General features: G+C 37.6%; 1 protein-coding gene across 2 annotated transcripts; it reads right to left on the reverse strand.

Annotated features, from left to right (window-relative positions):
* Window positions 1-4: 4 nt before the first annotated feature.
* Window positions 5-21,763, reverse strand: LOC132702544 (uncharacterized). 2 transcript variants are annotated; one of them, XM_060671235.1, is made up of 6 exons: window positions 21,624-21,763; window positions 20,081-20,436; window positions 19,844-20,024; window positions 19,404-19,544; window positions 19,169-19,353; window positions 5-3,518 (listed from the first exon to the last, which is right to left on the reverse strand). In XM_060671235.1, exons 2-6 carry the CDS (start codon window positions 20,397-20,399, stop codon window positions 3,430-3,432), a joined length of 915 nt encoding a protein of 304 aa, XP_060527218.1. In that variant the 5' UTR covers window positions 20,400-20,436; window positions 21,624-21,763; the 3' UTR covers window positions 5-3,429. The 2 variants fall into 2 exon arrangements, with proteins under 2 accessions (XP_060527218.1, XP_060527219.1); XM_060671236.1 differs by lacking the exon at window positions 21,624-21,763 and adding an exon at window positions 20,815-20,874.
* Between the last annotated feature and the right edge of the window lie 112 nt (window positions 21,764-21,875).

Genomic DNA, 21,875 nt, shown 5'->3' on the forward strand with positions numbered 1-21,875 from the left:
GTAACAGGTTTTATTTTCATTTAACCTCAATTTTTGCACATGTAACAGTTATATTTAAGAACACCATTTAAAACTTTGATTATTTTTTTTACACATTTGAGGAAAAATACATATACATCTTATAACATAATTAGCATCGATTCATTGAAAAAATATTATTTATCAGAATAGAATAACAACACGCGATCTGTATATTTAACGGAAAAGACGTCATTGATTGTCTTATAACTCCATCCGAAGGTTACAGAGGACATACATTTTGCGGAAAACAACCTCATCATGGTTCGTTGTCAATCGACGAACAAAATCAATTCGTAACATTTTCTGGAGACAGCTGGAGGGCTAAAATGAACGTAGGGGTGTTTACCGTGCAGTTTCGCATCTTTCAAGTTGCCTAACGGTACTGCGAAAAAGCTCTAGTCCCTTTATCCCTCCGCATATTTAGGGATAAGTCAAAGAACCCGCCACACCACATGAATGTCCTAAAGGATCAGAACTTGCTTAACGCCGCAGCTGCCTAAATATACATTTATCGTTATATACATATATATATATATAATTAATCAAAATAGTCATCGCGGTTTGGGGTTTGGGGGGGGGGGGTTGGTTAGGGGTGAGGGTTTACACATTACATATCACATCAACCGTAACAGAAAAACACTTAGGACCCGGACTAAACATTACGTATTACGTGTTACGTTGATTTGAGCAAAGTTAAAGGTTCGTGATTGTCAAAACATAACAGAGTCTTTTAAAATCGAGATCTCGACGGTATTTGATATTGAGGGCAGGCCAGTCCTGATTCCTGAAACCGGGGAACTGATGCTTTGTTTTTGACGTTCTTATTTGGTTCATCATTAAAGTGTCAGGGCCGGAACAATCGCACCCACGCGAAGGCAGTACCTCGAGTTGAAGAATTAAAGCTCTGACACATCGTCAAATACTAAATAGGATACTTCATTCGCAACCTCGTGGCGATAGAACCATATTTGGACATTCTTGGCCTCTACACCTGACCAGGCAATACGTTATGGTAGCGAATAATAGAGAGCATGGAAGTCAATAAGTTTATTTTTACTCATATTCCTTCAGGGATAAATCTCTTGAAAATCTATGGAAATATCCATTTTCAACCTTCTTTTATCTTACTCTCGACTTGTGAAGGTCTACCCATAAATTTCTGTTATTTGCCTTTAAAACCACGTGTATCAAAATGAACGGTGTATGTGTTCGAAAACTTGGTCCCCCCGTATAGTTTAATGTCATTGAATATGAGTAATAGTGGTCATTACGTAGTTATTGTGCATTGAAAATAGCTTTATAGGAATGGCCCTTAACCAGTAACCAAACTAACCAGTAATTTTGATACTTTGTATTGCTACACCGGTATATTTGTGTAACGAAATGGTTTTTTTAAAACGGAGGTGGTCAGGGTTGTACCAGCGGAGTAATATACGATTTTAATATTTCCGACCCCGGATAACATAGAAAACTGCCGAAATTCAGATGTCATCAAATTTATATTGGTGAAGGTGGTTCTTATTTGGACCCAATCAATCATCAGGTTAAATATCGGAAAGTTTGCTTAGCTTTATTAGATAGTTTTAAGTGTTTTTAGGTATACCGTGGGCCAAATAAAACGATCCACTATGCGATCTGGAAATACGAAAAAAAGTTGCGTACTAAAGTTTCGTGGACTCTCCTGAAGTTTTAAAATATAACTTTGTTATTTTAAATGAAACACTCTGTATATTTCGTCATTTTTTGAACTCTTGGTTAGAATAAATGTCACTTTCTTAGGAAACCATGATTCGAATTTTTCCATGGTTTGGGCAGAAATTGAGGTTTTATGTTTTTTTCTCATATTTCGATTGTTCCATATAAAATTGTATTGTGACGTTACTGATGCAAGTATTGCAACGAAAATTTTACCACAGACAAGGATATGATGCACTATTCCATCAATTTGACGGATAAGCCTCAGCTTATACAGGGTGCCCCAAACAACTCCATTTTGGCGAATTCAATTAAGAAAATCTCAAATATTCAGATATCAATACCAGGACAAAAAATAATGTAAGTTTGTAATTTATTCGCATATTAAAATCTTACTTACTTTTCGAGATATCCGAGGTTTAAGATAACACCCGTATAAATTCTTGTTGAATTTAAAGCTGCCCCCGTTTGGTCATTTGTTGGCAATATTAGGTATTTTTAGATTTCAAAGACGTGATACTACTTCCTTTAAAGATATAATATTCGAGATATATGAACAAAACCTATTACTAATAATACAGATTTAATAAAACTTCCCTCTGGCATCAAAACAAGAAAGAAATATCAAAATATTTAAAAATGTAGTTGGCTATGGCATCACAATTAAGGTATAAACAAACTTTGTCATTTCTGTTTGTTTTTGTTGTTTTTCAAAAAGTTCATAGTTGCAAGTTTTTTGTTAGTATATATTTTATTTGTATCTTACATCAGTTATAGTTTTTTGGTTGACCTATAAAATTTAATTATTTATTTTTGTTATTAGGTTGACTGAAAGCTAGATAATCAACTATAAAATGTTTCTTTAAATATGAATTCTGAAGGATTGTTAAGTCTGTTAAAGTGTTGTGTAGTATAGAGTCGATTTTTCTCAAAATTTCCACGTATTAGTGGACACCCTGTACTGTCAGCAATAATAATAATAAGTATTGCCAAAAAGTGACCTAATGTGGGCAGCTTTAAAAGTCATCTTCTTAGTCTATGGCTAAATTTTCAATACTATATCAGTGGAGTTTTATATGGGGCAATCAAAATATGAAAAAAAAAAACACATAACCTCAATTTATGCCTAAACTGTGCAAAATTCGAATAAGAACTTCTTAAGACAGTTACCTTTATTTTAACCAAGGATTCCAAAAATGTCGATATCTGCAGGGTGTTATATTTAAAATAACAAAGTTGATGTCGGACGAGACGTTTTGGGACACCCTGTATCTTCAGGAGCGTCCAAGAAACTTTTGTACGAAACTTTTTTTCGTATCTCCTATGCGTTTCCAGATCGTATAGCGGATCGTTTTATTTGGCACGCGGTGTACATCTAGTATATTAATTCGCCCAGTAACTGGAATAAAAAAATCTACGTTTGGGGCAAAAACAAAAGCGGGAAACCGCTATCAAAACCGTCAGTCGAAACATACGGCCGCGGCGTGTTTTAATTAAATTCGATTGTTTCATAGCCGCCGTAAACATTTTCCGCACAATTCCGCACATCTAGATTGCGGCTATTCGTTATTTTACGGTCGCGTCGGTTGAATTTACGTCCGGAAAATATAGGTCGACGCGCAAAAACAATATACAGCATGTTATTATTTTCGTGGGCGATGTTTTTGGGGAGCTCCTCGCGTAAGTGACGTCAGCATGTTCGTCAGACCTTCTTCATCTTATGGCTGCCGACGGGACGGATTCTGCGGACATGTTGCCCGCGTTGGCGATGGAGTTGATCAGTTTTTCGTTCTCTTCGCGAACTGAAACACGCGCATCGGATGTCAGAGTTTGTTGTAAAAATTAAATCATTTTTCAATACATTTTATTATAATAATGATGTTAGATAAATAACAAATACACAGGGTGTTTGGATATTAAGTTCGGAGACTTGAAGGAAAGATTCAATGGGGTAAAATAATGGCAGTATGTCATTTTTCAAAGAAATTTCCATAAAACTTCTGGATTCCTCCTGCGTCGGTTTTTGTTAACAATAATAATAATAATAATAATAATAATACGAATTGACCACTCCCAATTGAAAAAAGTATTTACCGAAAAATACAAGAGCAGGATTGCCAAAGTATTAAACACCAAACTGTCAGCCAAGAATCAGGGCTATTCCTGTACTCACTCAAGCGGAGGCAGAGGTCTAGTGAACATCTATAGTCTATGCCAACGACTTCTAGACTCGCAGGACCGCTTAATACATTTGATCGCCGAGGAGGACAAAGGGTTCACGCCACTTAATTTGCAGCACCGAGAAATCACGTTTGATCTGAACACGAGGCAGGGAAACCAAACTTTGTGGAGACAACAAACTCTACATGGAATGTAGAGCCATTTTGTTTAATACGTAGTCAATTTGACCTATCCAGGACAAATTACTGTCTATGGACAAACGTCAGTCTAATTAATGGATTTATCCTGCATTCTAACCAATAAGCTCTTGTTCAAATCCCTAAGCGAAACATCATCATCATCTCAGTCTTTGTCCCGTTCAAACAAATACCGTTACGCTCAGAATAGCCCTAGTGGCCAAGAACGTCAGACCTTCCCGACATAATTCTCCGGGAAAGAATCAAATATATCATTAATAAATATTATAAATAATAAAGGTCCCAGTATGCTTCCCTGTGGGACACCGCTCGTGAGTTCTTTAGATGTGGATCTAATCACAGAAGTATAACTTCTAAGCACAACTCTTTGGCCACGATGCTTCAAAAACGACTCAATGCAGGCGTGACTATTCCCCCGTATACAGATTAATCAGAAAAGTAAGAGATTCAACTATAAAATCGGTATTTCATCGTACCCAGCTGAATTTTTTTTGTAACTGACGAAATAATCCAACGAAGTTGAACACCCGTGAAAGGTGTTCCGAATAGACTTGGACTTGAAGATTTTTTATTAGTTGTTTGTGTTGTTTTTATATTATTTATTATTTCCACAAAAGAGTCGTTAAATTTTTCAGAGGTCGCGTGTAAATCGACATACTCGCTACCTTCATCATCAATGAAGTAATCTGGAAACTTTTTATGTTTAGAAAGGTTACTTTCTTAAGTTGTTTTTCATGGTACTTTTTTTATTTGGTTAAAATTTCATGACTGTTGGTATATTTAAAATATTTGTGCAATTCTCTAAGTAGCTCAACCCGAAGTAGCTAACGTTTCGCCAATAATCCTGTTGGCTTCTTCAGAGCTTGACTGAAACTGGCCCTGATTTTACTCTGTACCTGTTTTTATATTGTTCGAGGGACATCAAGTTCGACTCAGCAAAGACCGACGCAGGAGGAATCCAGAAGTTTTATAAAAAGTGTGGTAGTAAGTTATGTAACAAAAATTGGAAATCGTAACATTTTCCGAGTTATAGCTTGTCAAGTGTTGCAGAAATCTGTCCCTAGAGGGCACTTTATCTAGAACATTTTTTTTATTTTTACTGTATTTTATTTATTTAGGCTGTCATTGCAAACTAGAACAGATTGCCTTAAGTAGAATCCCAAATCCTGAATAATTGTTGCTCTTGTTTTAAGTCGACAAATGTTATCGTTTATCGTTATCGATTTTTTATTCTCGGCACGAATTTGATCTGTAAATGTGATTAATCAGTTTCTATTTAAAGAGCTTATTATCTACTTGCTACTGTGATGGCGCATCAGGAATATTCAAAGACTGAATATTGCGATATGCAGGTTTATCCCAATATATAAGTTCCATCTGCTAAGACATTCATCAACATCCACAGAAGACTTGATAAAAGAGGATCATTCAAGCCTGATGTATATGCTAGGTATGCGCTGCAAGAGAAGAAAGAATACTTCAAAATGTGGAGGCTGACGGGTCAACCAGTACGACGAAACTTGCTACTCAGGAAAGAATTGCTTGTTCTACAGTTTGGGGAGTTTTGCGTGAAAATGATATTCGGCAATGCAGGTTAATAATGCTGGCCTCCTTTTCCGTAGCAGAAATGCATATCGCGATATCCAGTATCACCTTTGCGTAAATAAAAAGTCGATTTGTGGCTAAAAAAAAATTTGCAATATCAGCCTAAATAAATACAATATAAGCAAAATGAAAAAAAGTGGTAAAGGGCCTTCTACTGACAGGTTCCTGAAACACTTTTATTTTGTGACGATGACTTGCACTAAATCAGAGCTGTGTGTAAAATACCGTTAAAAATAAAATTAAAAAAAATCAATTTATTCAAAATGTTACGATTTCGGATTTTTGTTACAAGATACTATTTTGAATTTTTTCTCCGAACTCAATTTCTGAACGCCCTGTATAGACAATAACAAACAACAATACGTATTAAAAGATCACAGATCCAATTCCTGTGCTCGATGGCGGAGGGACTCACTCGGGTCTTCCTCAATGCTACGCTCTACAGCAGCAATAGCTTCTTCTGTACGCACCGTACGACGTCTCGGGGATGCGAGTTATCAATAAGAGCAAACGTGGTGTAAAAACGTTACCATGGTTAACGATAAAATTGACGTAGTGTGCGATACGTATTCCGCACAGAACCATTATTTTCGAAATAAAATTGCACTATTTGCAAGCGTTGTTCAGGCGCGAGTCTATTCATGACGAATTGCGAAACCAAACTGAGAATAAATCATTTGACAGCTGTTAAATCGGTCGCCATCTTGAACAGCAATGCCAACTTAAAGTCCTATACATCCATTACATTTTTACAGTCTAAACAGAATATATATATCTGAGTTTTTTGAGAGCATATAAAATTTAGAGTTGCTTTATACATAAGTGGCACAATTTAGCCTGTACCTACTACGAAGTGTCCATAAACAGTGTTGTGGACATAAGCCTTGACATGAAAAATTCTACGGCTTAAACAGCATAGTCCGTAAAATACGTTTTTGCATCCTAAAGAAAAAAAAAAGTAAATATTCTAAAACAAAATTGGCCACCAAGAGGGCGTAATTGGTGGTTTTCAGCAAATTAAGGTTTCTAGGTTAACCATAGTTAAAATGCGTACTATTTTAAAGCTGAGACGAATTCAAACCTTTTTGTTTAATGCTCTGCCAGGAAAGTAAAGTAAACGAATGTTCATATCTCCAAAAAGGCTTAACGAACTTGAAATCGTTAAAAGGGCTTTTACAATGCTACCAATCATGACGCCCCAGGTGGGGTTTTCTGAGATGATCGCAAACTTTCTGAAAAAATATTTTATCACTGATTTTCCCATTAAATTTTTTTTTAACCACTAACTCTATAACTAACTATTGACTATTGACGCATTAAAGTAGCAAGACGCGGAAAACGATTTAAAAACTGAAAAAAATCTCTTTTGACTGCAATAATTCATTTCTAATTATCACAATTGTCTTGAAAACAAATTTCGTTTCTATCTGACCGAAAGTAACGTACCTTTCATGTCGCCATTTGATGCTTCACAAGATAAAATAGTAAGGGAAATATAATTGGAGATACGAAAGAGACAATAGCTTAATGGACGCAATCACAGTTATTCCATGACAACAAAACGAACCTAACGGTTAATCAAAAGAATATTACAGGACCTCCGATATTCCGATATAAAATTCAAAAGGTGGCAGAGTCACAGCCCCTGATGAGATTCCAATTGAACAAGATGTAATTGATGTGTTATTAGACCTGTCCTGGAAAATGGCTTCGGTCGAGATCCGTTGCGATCCCTAATAAGCCAAATGCCACAACCTGTGCTGACCGTAGTACCATATCCTTGATGAGTCATACATTTAAAGTGTTTCTTACGGTTATCCACAGCCGAATTTTCAGGACCCTCGAAAAGGAAAAGAAAAAGATGCCTTCCACATGAATGAGGATATGTATCTAGGGGACTAAGGTGCAACATGAAAAACTAACAGTTAAAGTCTGAGTGGAAGATCAATATACCGAAGGATTAAAATATCCATTGGGTTCTGTCACCACTGCTTTTCAGTATCTACAGTGGGGTCATATTCCAAACCTAATGAATCTGATGCAGCAATGAATAGCCTCTAGACATCAACCTTAACAAAACTGATGGTCCTTACTAAATCACTACGCATGAATATCCGTTGAAAAAGAAGACTCGTACAAGTACTTGATCAGATCAAAGAAATAAAAACATGAATTGAAACTGCACGAGCAGCGTTTGTCAGGCTTAAAAAGTTGTTTACCTACAGGGAGTTGAGTTTGGTACTGCTTGTTGGAATAAAAATGTCCATAATCGAGTGCCTAAAAGAAATCGACGAACCAAATACTGATTATTTCTACTCATAGTTTACTACTTAACTTATTTAATAATAAATAAAATTTGGCTAAACCGATTAATTATTAAAACGTAGAAATGTCAGCTACAGGATAATTTGGTGCGTTACGAACACTTTGTTTTCGTAACGCACCATTCATTCGGCATCCTAAATAAAAAAATTGGTAAATTCGGGTTATTCAGATATTAATAACAACCCATTGAGTGGAAATTTTTCCCATTGAGTGTTATGTTCTTTTAATCATCTAATGATTCATATCGTATTTATTATAAAATATTTGAATTTTTTTTCAAGATAACAATTACGCCCCTTGTCGGCTTTACTTATTTTTAATACGTCCCCATTGCCTTATCGGGACACCTGGTATAATTAAGTGGAAATCGTCATATTGCAGCGAGTCATACAAGATGCTTACTTTTGCTGACGATTAACAACGAAACTTGCGTGACTCCAAAATGGTACTGACGACTTGGCCGGCCGTTACGTTTTATCTGTCGTTCCGCAGTTCGGGGTGGGGCGAGAACGTATAGTAAGTCAAATTCTTGGTGTAGTTTCCCCCGTTCACCACCGCGGTAGTTCTATGAGTCAAAGTCACCACTACGCACAAAATGCTAACGCAGAATAAGAAGAGGTACACCGCCAATATGACTTTGATAATTTTCCTCCTGCGTTTCATCTTTCTCCTCTGCTCATGGGTAGCCGTGTCGCTTTTCCTGCGCTTCTGGTCACTCCTGGCGCTCGCGCTCGACGTTCTTCTGCTACGAAAACCCACACCCGCGTCCAGATATCAGAGGGAAATGAAAGATTTACGCTGGCATGACGCTACAACTTTTTGGTTTTTGGTTTTGGTTGTGGATATTGTATAGATAAGCTGGCCCATGACATATTAGTGATGAGTAATCCAATAAGTGTGTTCTGATTGGAGTTTTACGTTAAGCAACAAGTAGTTATAGCTAAAAAGCCACTAAGTAGACTATGGTATTATTTGAATTTCAATCAAATTTCTATTATTTTTATTTATTATTAAAACTTTATAGAAGAATCATTCTTCGTTAGAGTATAATTTCAACGCCTTTAGACGATTTACCTGAGCAGATTTAAACTCTAGTGTTTTTTTTTCAAAATAAAAATCCCCAGAGGGACAACACTTTTGAAAGGTAATAAAAATTCTGAAACAGCTGAAAGTATGTGAAGTAGGCATCCATCGAAAAAAATATATCAATTTTATTATTAAATCGAAACTGTTCAAGACAAAATGTCACTAGTTCATAGTTTTTGTGGGTTGAAAGAGAGAATGTTGAAATTTTGCAATAATAGCTGAATTATCGCCCAGGTGAGAACATGGATGGTTGAGCGAATGAGAGTGACATATGCTTATTTTTTTCAAAAAAAATTTCCACAAGCTGCCTTAATACCATTTACAAATCGTCTGGATTCCTCCTGCATCGGTTGATGATAAGAATAAGTGCCTATTCCTAACACTCTCAACATTATTTCGGATGTATTAAAATCCGAGAATCTCTCGCCCTTTTCATATTAATCACACACACACAGACCGGTACCTTAATGCATAGTCACATCAATCAATCAACCCGAGTCAGTGGTCTTCTATCTAATAATCTTCACCACAACCTTCTAAAGTCCGAAAGCAACCTCACATTTGCCACTGTTGTCCTTCCTTACATTAAAAGCATCACTAATCAATCACATATCAAATATAAAATTTACTAATTGTCCAAAAAAATTCCGTCAAAGAAAAAATTCCGTTTAAGATTACAGCGTTCCATGGATATGTAGCAAAGAATACATTGGAGAGAACGAAAAATATCGAGACTAAAAGAACATGAAAGAGCCTTAAGACTACGACATATACGAGGGCGTACCCAAAAAAAAACCGGATTCATTTTTTATAAACCATATATTGTTTCGAAAATCACAGAACGACCTTATCCCCTTCAAAATACTCTCCATTACAACTAATACGTTTGTCCCAGCGGTGCTTCCACTGTTCGAAACATTTTTTATATTCATCTTTGGCTATAGCCGACAGCTCATTCCTCGTTTTTTTCTTGACCTCTTCAATGTTATCAAATCATACGTGGAAATAAGAAGAAGTCACACGGAGCGAGATCAGGCGGGTAAGGCGCATGGGGCAGAGGAACCACGCCATTTTTAGCCAAAAACTGCTTAACAGAAATGGCTGTGTGTGCAGGTGCATTATCGTGGTGAAAGAACCAGTCCCCTGTCCGCCACAGATCGGATCTTTTTTGTCGAATACTGTTGCGCAATCTTCTTAAAACTTCCAGATGAAAAGCATGATTAACGGTCTCACCTGGTGGAACGAACTTTGCATGAACTAAGCCGTTGATGTCGAAAAAGCAAATCAGCATCGTTTTGGTGTTTGATTTGACCTGACGACATTTTTTTGGACGGGGAGACAGTGACGTCTTCCTTTGGCTGGACTGTTGGTTCGTTTCTGGATCGTAACCATAGCACCATGACTCGTCACCAGTAATGATCTTTGAAAGAAAATCTGGATCCGTTTAAAGCTTTTGATTCAAAGCACGACATGTTTCAACTCGATGTTCTTTTTGCATGTCAGTCAGAACCGTGCTCCAAGACAACCCACTAATCTTTGATAATTGTTCAATTGTCTGTCGACGGTCTGTGAGCACAAACTCTCGAATCTTTTCAATATTTTCGTCGATTCGAGCAGTTGCTGGACGTCCAGAACGAGGTCGGTCATCAATTGACTCGTCGCCATTTTTGAAGCGAACGAACCACTGGTACACTTGAGTTTTTCCCATCGCATCGTCTTTATAAGCTGTTTTTAACATTGAAACAGTTTCAGCAGCACTTTTTCACAGCTGCACGTTGTTCTTTTAAACTTGCCATCGAAAAAAACGAAATAACAAAAAAACGGCGTCAACAAAAAATGGCACTGCAAGTGAACAAAACAAGTTAAATTTAAAACCAAGGTGGCGTTGAACTCGCAATAAGTTGTACTATCCACAACCTAGCGGCAGAAAGGTGTACTATACAAGCTCTGCCCGCGGCAATTCAATTCCGGTTTTTTATCGGTACCTCCTCGTATACTAATCGGCAGTTACCAACGAAAAATCAGAGAATCTATAGAAATCTATAGCAACCTAACAATCAGAGCCAGTTTCAGTTTTAGCTCTAAAGAAGTGACGAATGATTGGCGAAACGTCAGCAAGAATCTAAGAAGATTTGTAAATGGTGAAACACATATATCCAAAACGAGATAAACAGAAAACATCGCACCCCATTTTTTAAATTTTTTTGACTTTAAAAATTTAAAATAAAACCGTTAAATATGTTGTTTCTCCGAAACAAATTATTTATTTACTTATACAGGGTAATTTGCCCACATACAGCACCACTTAGGGGCACGTCCTTGGAATAAGAAAAAAGGTGGTCTCGAAAACGCTTCGGCGTCAAAACTTTTTATTTATTTTATTCAATTTATCTCGCAGAACTTTTTGAATAATTAGCTACAATTTGGTATATTCACAAATTTAAAAAATATATCGAATGCTGCGTCGGATGCTATGATAACTAAAGGCCACTAGCTTCCTAGGAAAAAGTTGTGGGTTACTCTAAATATTTCCTTTTTTGATGTGAATCAAGTGTACCAAATTTCATCTAATCATTTCGAAAATTGTGGGAGGTAAATAAAATAATTAATCTTCGAAATTTCAGCGACAAAGCGTGTTACTGTTTATACTGTTTTTCACATTTCAAGGTGAAAAATATGCCTCTAAGTTTGCGTCGTATATTAATGAACCCCCTTTTATATTTTAATAAATGTATATTATTTTTTCCCAAAATCTCTTGTAACACACGGGACATGCACCATCTGGTCGATCTTTTTCCCCCCTGATATCTGATTGAGATCCCCCGACGAAATTTCGGCAAATTTTTTACCTTCCGCCGTCGAGCGCGCAGCTGCACCGCGAATTTTCGCGCCCCCCGGGGGCCTTCCCCCTCGCCGCCTCCTCACTCATCCGCATAACCTGCACACTTTTCCGGCGGGGCTCATTTTTCGATTTCCTCGCTTTTTTCCGGTACAAGTAAACCTCCTCTAGCGACGTTGTCCTTTTCAATAGTCGCGCGCCGCCGCCCGCCGCCCCCGAAGGGGGCGAACTCGACGTCACCGAACTGCCGCTCGAATGGATGTTCTCGTCGCTTCTCGGCGGCCGGAGAAAACGACTCGCGTTACTCGACGCCGCGTACATTTTACCTGGCTTTCTGGATCTGGTTCCGGATCGCCCGATCCGTTTTATTTTAAATTCGACGCCCGGATCAGTGGCGTCGTGTCGTTGCGTTTCATATAAACTAACTCTTTTTCTCTTCTGAAACTTTAACGCCATATACCCCGAAAGCTACACCATAAACTAATTACGATCTTGATAAAAGCCAGTCAGAGCAAATATGCATGTTTGTCTAGTCCATTACTTCATTCGTTCATTCAGTTTAAAAATTGAGGATTATTCCATTCGAGAAAAAAATACCATTTCACCCTTAAACGCTGTACAGGGTGGTCCAAATTCCCGGGGGCCTCTAGGGCTTTAAGCAGACAGATTTTTATTAAAACATTTTTTGAAGATTTCTTCAGGGCAGATCTACCTTTCACTCATTTTGTATTAAAGCCTTTAAATACCTTAGTTTTCTAATAAAATTTCTTGTCAAACGATATGCAATTTCTGATAATTACCATAGTAGGCTGTGCGTAACTCTGACCTATGCAGTTTTACGGTATCTATCCAGGTAGCTATGATCAGACAAAAACAATTGCCATGATGTTTGAAGACTTTTAAAAGTACGAAATGATAAAATGTTATAATCAAAGTAACGAAAAAAATATTTTTGAAGTTAAGACTTTACAAAACCGCGGGCCAGGACTTATAGAAGCCTAGCCGCAGATAGAGACTTGGAAGAACTAACGGTAGAAATTAGAAAATAACCCGAATACCTCCACCAGGGCTATGGAGAGTTCCACGAGGCAATGCCGTGCGGGTGCTTGAAAAACACAAAATGTTTTTAGAAAACTGACTTTATGACTTTATGTGATATCTCGGGAACTGAAGGCTCTAAGACAAAACGGATAAAATAGAGAGATTTCCGCTTAAAAAATCTTAAAAAAAATAATTTTCTTACAATTAAAAAAGTTATAGAGGGCCTTTAAAATCGTACATTTTTGAAGATCACCCTGTAGCTCAAAAACGCCTTGACATATCACGATGCGGTTTTCAGTTTTTGACTTCTCTCGAAAATCGAGCTATGCTTAAAGCCATAGAGCCCCCTCCGATTTGGACCACCACTGAAAATTATTAATTAGGTAGATTCTTCGGTGCATAAGTTTGTATAATTTTCCTAGAAATTTGGTTCACGATACACACGATAAAGTATCCAAGATCAGAAGAGGGATTTACTCCAAACTGCTTACTGTTGTCCGTGAAGAATATTGATGATGACTCTAGGTTAGACTATCACGAAGATCCAAACGCTGAACTTCTAACATAACTTAAATTCAAAAGTATCTATTAGATAGTGTTCCGGATCACAGTGTCATTATAATGGATATTTTGAAAATTGTCGTAAAAACCCGTTTAATCCTGGACCACCTGGCATATCACGCAAAAGGATTGGCACACTCAAATTCCAGTTCATCAGACCATAAATACAAATAAACACCAAATCCTTCGAAACCGTTCCCTTTCTACTCTGAGCTGAAAATGTTTCACATTCGGTATCAAAACAAAATTAAACTTATAAGGTTGTTCGGAAAGTAATTTCGTTTTTTCCCGTCAGAGGACTTAATTACGTTTTTTCGAAACCAACTTCACACTTAAGCCGCATAACCATTATATGTCTTGAGAGCTGATATTGCAAGACTTGTGTGTGAAAAAGTTCTATTAATTCTACGCAGTAGTTTTTGGTTGGTGCCCTTTTAAATATGGAGAGCAATAAGAAGCATTTTCGTCATATTTTACTTTTTTACTTCAGAAAAGGTAAAAATGCTGTCCAAGGGAAAAAAAATTGACGGATGTATATGGAGAAGGTGTGTTAACAGTACGCCAGTGCCAGAACTGGTTTGCAAAATTTCGATCCGGCAATTTTGATGTCGAAGATGCACCACGGTCTGGAAGGCCGGTCGAAGCTGACAAAGATGCGATAAAGGCATTAGTTGATGCAAATCGGCGAATAACCACACGAGAGATCGGTGAGAGATTAGATTTGTCGAATTCGACTGTTTATGGCCATTTGAAAGGCATGGGCTTAACCTCGAAGCTCGATGTGTGGGTGCCCCATGTCCTTACGGAGTGAAATTTGTGTCGTCGCGTTGACGTGTGTGATTCGCTCCTCAAACGTCAAGAAAATGATCCATTTTTGAAGCGGATTATTATTGGGAACGAAAAAGTGGGTTGTATACAACAATGTTAAACGCAAGAGGTCATGGAGCAGAAAAGATGAACCGGCTCAAAGCGTGTCAAAAGCCAACATTCACCAAAAAAAGGTGATGCTCTCCGTTTGGTGGGATGTCAAAGGAATCGTTTTTTTTGAGCTTTTGCCGGACAATACAACGATTAATTCAGAAGTCTATTGCCATCAACTGGACAAATTGAATGATTCACTTAAAGAGAAGAGGCCCGAATTAATCAACAGGAAGGGTGTAGTGTTCCACCAGGATAATGCGAGACCTCACACAAGTTTGGTCACTCGCCAAAAACTTTTACAGCTTCAATGGGACGTACTGCAACATCCACCATATTCTCCAGATCTGGCGAATTCCGACTACTATTTGTTCCGGTCCCTGCAAAATTTTTTGGATGGCAAAACCTTTACCTCAAATGAAGATGTCAAAAACCACCTGAACCAGTTTTTTGCCAGCAAGGACCAAAACTTTTATGGGAGGGGAATTATGTTACTGCCAGAAAGATGGCAAAAGGTGTTGGACCAGAATGGCCAATATATAATTTAATAAAATATTTATTCATTATACGAAAACTGTCTTTCATGTTCCCCAAAAAAAACGAAATGACTTTCCGAACAACCCAATATTTAAGTCCCCCCAGATCTCATATCTAGTATCCGAAAAAGAGTTATGTCAATATTTTACTCAGGAATAAACTACCAAAAACATCAGTGGATGCTTTGTGATGGACCTTAAATTGCTGTGCATGCTCCTAGGATAACAGTGCGGTTTTACAATATTTCGAGATAGACATTGGACCCTCTAGAACAAGTCTAGAGCACCTGGTAGCAAAAACGTAGCTAGTTTAGTTGTCCCCTAAAATGTTTTACTGCCTCCTCTTCATGTCAAGCCTTACTTGATGAAGGAGTTTGTTAAAGCCCTAGGAAAAAAGTATTGTTCAAAATATGTTACAACACTTTCATCGTCTAGGTTGTAATATGAGTTTGAAAGTTCATTTCCTGTTTCCACACTTGAACTATCATCATGGAGCAGTTAGCGAAGAACAGGAAGAGAGGTTTCACCAGGACAATAAGGAAATGGAACGGCGATACCAAGGCAAGGGGAGCATAACGATGACGGCAGACTACTGCTGGAAATTTAAGAAAAGTAGAGAAAGCATAAACTAAAAACAGAATAGGTCCCAGAATAATATAACTACTCTTTGGTATCTCTGACCAAGAAAATTTGACCAATGAAATCTTTGAGATGGTTGGCAACAAACTAATTGGTCTAAAATCGTTAATGCCACTTGGACACTTCATAAACTCAGTTTTACAAATTAAAACATCTGTCAAAAAGTTGAATTTTTTAGACCTGTGTAATGAATCCAAAAATATTGGATAAAGCAATCTTCTCGACCGGCTAAGGTAGATCGCTACGCCACTGGCGTTGTACGTTATTAATAGAGCTGGTAGGGCGGTTTAACGTAAACGAAATTGTTAGCCTGACGTTATTTACATAATTTTCGTATATTCCCCGATATAAAAGAATGGCGAATTTTCCTCCTTATCTGCGAAATTTCGTTATAGACAGGCGCCGACAGGTTTCCGATACATTATTTATTTTGACGAGGAGTTGTTTAAGTTGCGAAAATTTTCGACAAGACTTAGACGGCACTTCTTCGACAATTGGATTTTATTCGAAAGCTCGCGATTCTGCATCAGTATAGAAATGTAATGAAATCGATCAGCCGACGGGTACCTATCGTAAATATTTTTAAAAGGGGTTTATTTTTGCTCGATCAATTTTTTGATATTGACTGATTGTCAGTTATCCGTATTCATTATCCTGATTAATAGGTTGGAATTAGGAAATCGTTTGTAACGGTAAGAGTAGCAATAATAATCTATCGCTAAGCTTTTCTTTGCTGAGCAAACAACCACCTCAATTGCTTATATTAATAGAAATTACGCGGACATTAAATTAAATTAAATGACTTAGATATTAGATATACTGTGGTTGTATGTTTTTTCTTTACTGACTGCACAATTAAAGTTCTAATATAGAGAAAATAAGGTGCACTTAAATTATTTCCAAGTCAAACAGCATCCAGGGTAGGATAAAGCATACAAAAGTTACGCAAGGGTAAAATGTTGCAAAAAAAGTGGTTTAAAATTAATAGATAGTTAATATCAACAACAAGATAAAACTTTTGTTCCAATTCCATCTTATTTGCAAAGTTAACTAAGATTTTTAATTTTTTAGCGAAATTTTAATGTCTTGCAACGATGTTTAATGATACTTAAAAATTTTATTATTACGAAAATCTATTAATGAAGAAAAACAGAAGATGGCCATAATAAAGTTACTAAGATAAATAATCGTAACCAATTTGTGATTACACAATTTAAAAATATTTAATCGTGGATCAGTATTTCCTCACCATTGGTTAGCAAATTCTCTATTTAACCATTCGGTAACATTCTAGAAGAATGCGCAGGACATCCATCATGTACAAACCATAGTTAGCATTTGAAATAAAATTTCTTCAAACTCTCATCTCTTTATCATGGATAACGGTTGTTATTTTAGTAGGACTTTATGTTTGTCAATTAATAATAAGAAATATAAAATTTACGTTTCTCTAAAAAACAATGATTTGATTCATATTTTTCGAATATTATTTTTTTCATAGTAGGCTCTGTTTGAATATTAATTCCCAACTTTTAATTGTAATAGATTTTTCTTAATAACATTTTGCTCAAATTTTTGAAATAAAAGTAATTTACTATTACATAATTTTTGTATTTTTGGTCCTACCCCGTATGCTGTTTGGCCCGTAAATAATTTAAGTGCACCTAATTACACCAGCTTTTGGCAATATTAGTATTTTAGTTGTGCAGTTAGTAAACAGAAACAGAAACAGAAACAGAAAAACGAAATGTAGGGTTAGTAGCCAAGTTTTCTTCAAAGTGACGTATAAAACAAAACAGGTTGGCAAAGAAATTTGCAAAAACCGGTAACGAATTAAATACTAAAAACATTTTAGGATTCTATGAAGCGCATTCAGTTTTTCCTCTATTGACCAGTTTAGAAAAAATATAAATATAACGCATTTAAATTTCAAAAAACTCAAAAACTAAGTGCAGAACAATATCAAGTGGGGATGCATTTTTTTTGGATTTTTTAAATAGACATAATGAGAATAAGAATTTTTTGAAAAATACGACAAGATAAGGTTGTCATAAACAAAATACGCGATATTGGTCTTTACATAATAATAGACAAATACACGGAATAAAAACCCAGGGGTGCCAATCAATTAATGTATGGTGTGGGGTCATAGATTAGCAATTTTGGATCCGATATTTATGGATCAAAAGTTAACTGGAGAACATTATTTGCAACTCTTAGAGGAGCAAATATATCAGCGCTGATTATATGGCAGCAAGACGGTGCCCCTCCCGTCAATGTTGTGCAAGTTCAACAGTTTCTTAACATGGAATATCCCGGGGGTTGGATAAGGAACGGCGAATCTATGGATTGGCCAGCCAACTTCGCTTTCATGGATTTTTTCTTTTGGAACACATATAAAAAATCATTAGAAAATGTAAATTACTCACAAATACCAAATTTTAGTGCTATTGCTCTGTTTTTCTCTGGTGATCGTCTAGAATGTTCTAGTTTCAATGGTTGTCGAGACACGCGCTTCACCTTTCACCTTGGGCGACCTTCTTGCGAGTTATCGGCAAAATAAAATGCCTGTCTATGGCTGTCCCAACAAACTAGTGATTGTTATTTTGATATGGCCATTTATAACGCCCGAAAATAAAAGGCCAGATTGTTAGTGGCCTTCCTCGCTAGTTACCGGAGTTGTTTAAATTCGTTTTACCCAATATATTCAAATCCACAAAACGTGATATCAACTGAATTTACCTTAAAATATGGATACGGAAACTCCGATTTTAAAATAAAAAAAAGGGTCCGAAACGAAGTTGTTCTCTTAAAATTGAAACTGCCAAAAATACACTTGCGATCCGTCTATATATTCTCGTGTATCAAACGTGATTTTTTTATTGGGGAAAATGCCGAATATGTGTTTCACTGGCGCATGCACCATTTATACTATCACAAGGATTTCATATCTGTGTTCCTATTATTTGGCACCTGTTAAAATTATGTTATTTAATATTGTGGACTAAACTTAGGTGTTTAACCAAAAGTAATTTCTGGCCTGTAACACATTTTAAATTGCTAAATGGACTAGAAGGTTAAGTTCGTCCACCAAAATTATGTGTGACAGAATAAAAGATATGTACGTATATTTCCGCCTTTTCTTCATCATTTGAACCAACGAATATATACTGCTGCAAAAGGTCTGGACATGGGCACGGGCAAAGTTTTGTGAGAAAACGTAGACCTGTTTAAAAAATCTGAGTACGCCACTGCATTTGCCTTTTAAAAAAATGCCCCAATAATGTTTTCATTCGAATCCAAAATTTTCATAAATAAAAAAGTTATTGGCAATTTTCAGAAGGGCCGAAAATTGAGAAACACCGTATGTCTCGGTTGGAAGTGAAGATATCACCATGCGGTTTTAACCATTTGTTTTGTTTCTCAAAAAAATGGAGCCTTTGACGTATAAGCGGATTTTACTCTATCTCGTTCAGAAATTACTCCAATTACCCCTCACCTTAAAATCAGCTCAAAATGCTTACCTATTTCGTCAATGATAGGAGCCATCCTGAGGGTGATCCCAACAAGCAACAGGCACATGAAAAGCAGCAGGCAAGCGGTGGCGACGATGGTCCATTTCGCTCTAGGTGGTAGTTCGTCGTCGTTGAGGTGCTTGAAGCTCTCTTGGTCGAAGCCGGTCTCGGCCAAGTGCGGATTCATCGGCAGCCTGAGAAAATCGAGCGGTCAGGTTGCTTACAGCAACTTCGAGGCGCTCACCGCTTTCTCATTTTCTTTTTCCTCCTTCGTCTGCGTTTCCTCCGCACGCGGCGCACCTCCTCCTGGTCGAGCATGATCTCCGTCTCCACGTCGCCGTACTCGTCGATCTTTAACGACACGTAGTCGTCGCACGCCACTGGCCTGAAACTCGCCTCGTTTACGGGGACGTCTGCAGCGTGGGGTGAAAATTTTGGCAACGTTATGGGGAAACAAACATATCAAAGTAGCATAAATTTAGAACCTATATGGTGTCGGATGTCTCTCTTACTATAACTAAATTTTTTTCATAGGAATACCTTCTGGGGAAGCAACGAATCCATGACAAAACAAAATGAAGTTAAAATAAGCGAAACTTTTGATGACGTATTTTTGCATAACAACAAATATCAAAAAACTTCCCATGTGGTACCAAAATTTACACACAGGCCGGCGAAAGTTACATGATCCTGTGGGTTTCCCCGTGGCAGTAGCACACGTTGGTCGTCTCCGGTAACGAGAGGCAACTGCCCTCCACGCAGCTGTTGTAGAAGTGACCGTAGCGATATTTCTCATCGTCGCTGATAGATTGCTGCCTACAGATTTGACTATCCGGCGACGACGTCGAAGGTTCCTGCCTTAAAACTAACACGAATATTAGAGAAACGGTTGGGGCGATAGGTGCAACGGACTTGCTGTACCTTTACGTTTGAACTGGCTCGCTTCCGAAACGGTCTTCCGGCGCTTGGCCCTCTGGCGATGCTTCGAGGCGGTTTTGCGTTCGCGCTCGACCTTGACGGTGATTTTAGGCGACGAGTTGACCTTGAGTCGCTGAAAGAGCCTTTTAGGACTCGAATGGAGGCTCGCAGCTTTGACGTTCTCATTTTTTAAAGCTTCGACTTTGTTCTCGACGAGGGTGTTGAGGAACGCTTCCAGTTTCAAGACGCCGAGCGCTGTAGAGTCCGTGCCTTCATCGGTGCATAGATCTTCCGTGGATACTGCTTTGTCGCTGACGGACATATTTCCTCGTGGACTGTCGGTATCTCCCTCTGAAGGTCTGATAAGAAAAGGCGGAGGGTATAGGAAACAACGAGACAAAAAAGGGCTTATAAATATATCTTGACTCATAAGTATAAGTTCTAAGAATTTAAGTAGTGTGATTAGAGAGGTTCTAAGCCGTATACTATACCCCGCGTGACATAAACAACGTTCATTTTAAAAGTTCCCGGAGATGTATTATTAGCAATAGCTTTGCTCGACTTAAATGGTGCAGTGAGCTATACCTGACCCAATTATCACCCATTTCTTTCTGCCCATCGTACACTTCAACCAGCGCGTTATTAAGATCGAATCCCACACGATGTCGCCGTATAAACTATAGAGGGTGATTAACGCAACACCGTCACGACAACGATGCTCGGCAGGGTATATTTACCTCGGGCAATGCAAAACACCCTTCGCAGAGGGGCAAGTGTCAAGAACGCAACCACCCTCGTCGACGTCTTTCCCCAAACTACGCTACGGTGTTCCGGGACGTGACAGGGATGCTGTGCTGCGTGCGAGGGAGGGGGTGACTTCGGTTTTGTCGGATCGATCCGAGGGATCACTAGTGTGACGCGTTGGGGCAGGTCAGTTTATTTTACACCGCTAATCAGTGACGGATAATAAATACGCTGCCATGAACGTTTTAACACGAAATTAAAGTGGTGGTGCTGTTTCCTCCTTGTATAACGCAGTAAGGGTTTTAGTTAGTTGGGAAATGAAATTCTTGACTTAACAGTTCACGCTTCACAACAGCAATTGCTGATATTAGCTTCTGGCGATTAATATTACTTTTGAGTTGTCGGAGAATTATTGATAGTTATTTATAGAAACATCGCGGATTTTGACAAAATTCTACTAGGATGGATAATTAAGGAAAACAAAATCAAAAGGATTAAAGAAAAATCCACTTTTGTTCAAATGACATAACCAATAGAAATAACTTTATAATGACATTCCGGCGAAGTCTACTTTGCAACAACAGCTTCGATCGTCCATTTTTCTGACTTCGCTATTGATAACTTCGACCGATCAGGAAAGTAACTTTTTTACAGGCAGCACTGAGTTATATGTTTTGATTTATCTCAGACACTTCGACCATTCTAAATGAAAAATTGATTTTATTTTGAAGAAATTCAGAAAAATGATAATTTATTAGATTAGAATCAGAAAGGTACTATTTTCCGTTCTTTTTTGTCTTACCTTTGCGAAGTTCGCTACCGACACCACACGTTGCGAAAACAATAATGGAAACGTCTCGGGAAAAACCAACGCTGCTGGAAATTCATCTGGCGAAATTAAACGGTCGTTAAATCAACTTTTATGATTTGTTAATGTAATAACTCGATTTACGACTAATATCATTTTTATCGTTACCATTTTGTATTGGCAAGGGGACACAAAACAAACCAGGCATGTCAATTATTGTTATTGTTATTATTACAAATTGGTGGT

Source organism: Cylas formicarius, unplaced genomic scaffold (genome assembly GCF_029955315.1).
Source record: "Cylas formicarius isolate icCylForm1 unplaced genomic scaffold, icCylForm1.1 PGA_scaffold_5__7_contigs__length_24384050, whole genome shotgun sequence".
NCBI lineage: Eukaryota > Metazoa > Arthropoda > Insecta > Coleoptera > Brentidae > Cylas > Cylas formicarius.

Coding starts and splice junctions, on each gene's coding strand:
- LOC132702544 (XM_060671235.1), bottom strand. CDS start 20,399: ATGTCCGTCAGCGACAAAGCAGTATCCACGGAAGATCTATGCACCGAT. Junction 19,545..19,843: donor GGGGAAACCCACAGGATCAT/GTAACTTTCGCC, acceptor GGCGAGTTTCAG/GCCAGTGGCGTGCGACGACT. Junction 19,354..19,403: donor AAAAAGAAAATGAGAAAGCG/GTGAGCGCCTCG, acceptor CGATTTTCTCAG/GCTGCCGATGAATCCGCACT.